The sequence below is a fragment of the Corylus avellana genome, chromosome ca11 (assembly GCF_901000735.1).
Source record: "Corylus avellana chromosome ca11, CavTom2PMs-1.0".
NCBI lineage: Eukaryota > Viridiplantae > Streptophyta > Magnoliopsida > Fagales > Betulaceae > Corylus > Corylus avellana.
Genome location: NC_081551.1, coordinates 549,620 through 551,754, shown reverse-complemented (window position 1 = coordinate 551,754; position 2,135 = coordinate 549,620). Strand labels below are relative to the sequence as shown.

The 2,135-nt window shown below is 37.0% G+C and overlaps 1 protein-coding gene across 1 annotated transcript; it reads left to right on the top strand.

Moving 5' to 3' along the window:
• Positions 1-989: 989 nt before the first annotated feature.
• Positions 990-1,406, top strand: LOC132164932 (glu S.griseus protease inhibitor-like). Its single transcript, XM_059575454.1, has 2 exons — positions 990-1,067; positions 1,164-1,406. Exons 1-2 carry the CDS (start codon positions 1,046-1,048, stop codon positions 1,379-1,381), a joined length of 240 nt encoding a protein of 79 aa, XP_059431437.1. The 5' UTR covers positions 990-1,045; the 3' UTR covers positions 1,382-1,406.
• Positions 1,407-2,135: the final 729 nt, after the last annotated feature.

Sequence of the window (2,135 nt, the reverse complement as noted above, 5' to 3'; positions counted from 1 at the left end):
ATAAAGACGAGAGAGAAACTCTCATTTATGATTCTAACAGTTCTTTTGGATCAGGAAAACCCTCTCCAGCGCTGCAAAGGTGTTTATCCTTGTGTTATAGACCAAAAAGAAAATTTAAAGGTAGTCGAGCCAGTCTTTTGGCCAAATAGGAATAGGAGGAGAGAGTTTGGCAACCCAAGCCGGGTAACTCCTCTTAGCATAATTTGTCTGTTAAATTAGGATTGGAATTGTTTGGAAAGCTCACTCCAAAATCGTTGTAGGGCCAAGCCCGGCAAAATTGCAAATTGAGCATCCAAATTTAGCACTCCTACTGGATCGGAATTGCCTGTGGCAGTTAATTTGGGCAACCCAACATATAGTGAGCAAATGTGTGACTCATATGCTCCGAGCAATTGGACCTTTAACTTTGAGCTGCTTGGGAAGATAGACCCTGAAATTTGTCCTTTCTTGTGGGCTTGCAGGCAGTTTATATCATTCATGCTTATCCCCAAAAGAAAGTTGGGCACTCACGTGGGAGTCACGTGACATGTCCCCTAACATGATCTGCCTCATGGGCTGGTGGATCATGCTCTCTTCCTGGGCACCAAGAGTCTGAAATCTCGACGAGGAATAATTTGAGCATGGGCCTGAACAACCTAGGTGAAGATGTCCTTTGTGGATTTCCAAAAGCTCCAATTACGCATGAAACACAATTGGGCCTTCCACCTCCCCAAGTCATTTGAGCTAAAATGAGCTCCCTCAATTTTGGGGAATTAAGGGCTAGATGGACAAATACCCGAATATACTAATTTTCTGATATTTTATTAAACTTGTTTTATTAAATTAATTATGTTTATGCATACATTTGTCCTTTAATGAAACAAAGTCCAATATCCATGACTGAGAGATCGAAGAATTGACTCTTCAGAATATTAGGCCGGCCTTCAATTCAACCTTTATTTATTTACTATTTTTAGCTCCAAAAATAAATCGAAAAATCAAATTTTCATCTTCTCTGTATCCTTTTCCTTATCTCCTCCATTTTCCCTTACACGACCCGAGAGAGATGGCAGCATCAGCATGCACTGGTAAGACAAAAAAACATTTGTGTTCCATTTGATTTGATGTCGAACACAACCTACGCATAAACACTTGTTTAACAACAATTTTGTTGATGTGGGCAGATATTCTAACTTTAGGAACTGGCAAGAGCTCGTTGCCGGAGCTGGTGGGAGTCAACGGAGAAGCTGCAGCAGCGACGATTGTGAGAGAAAACCCAAAAGTTGCTGTCACGGTCATAGTTAAGGAAGGAATGATGGTGACCATGGATTTCCATAGTGATAGGGTCCGAGTTTGGGTTGATAAGAATGGAACTGTGGAGCAGACTCCTCAAATTGGTTAGCACTAGAAATTCTCACGAGTTTAAATGTAGAGTATTTTGTTATTTGGGATCGTAATTAATGATTAATTGCTTTTCGATTAATTTTTTTTTTTTTTTTTTAATCAAATGCGTGCTTTTCGATTAATTTGATAAGCAAATTGATGGTTTCATGGTTTTGGTGCTTTGGAAAACGAGCAATAAATTCATGCAAATTGAACCTGGACCAGTGAAACGGGTTGCTTAATTGAAGGGTATTTGTTGAGTCATGATAGGACTTGGGTAAAGAGTGTTAATGTGATTTTTTTTCAATTTAGGTAAGTGAAAGTCGAAAGAGGTAATTACAAGAAAATAAAAAAATAAAGGCGATAAAATTTTTATAAGAACTGTTGAAAATTGGTCAAATAAATAATTTGACCTACAAAATGAATCGAAACAGCCAAAAGAGACCGTACTAAAAGGTTTTATTCCATAAGACTTTATCGCACGACCATCAGAAATCAGCAAAGGAAACCAAACATGACCATTAATAGGAAAACTCTGTTAAAAAAAAAAAAAAAAAGATCCAGCCCAACAAACTGGTCAAATAAATAAATAAATAAAAAATTACAAAGGAAATTAAAAAAGACAATAAATACAATGGATTTAGGGCTAAACTAGACAAAGTGAGTTTTGAGGAGCCATTTTGCATAAAAATTTGGCTACTCCATTGTAAGTGTTCTTATCCATATCTTTAATATTACAATCTATAAAAATCTATAACAATCCCTCACCTAAA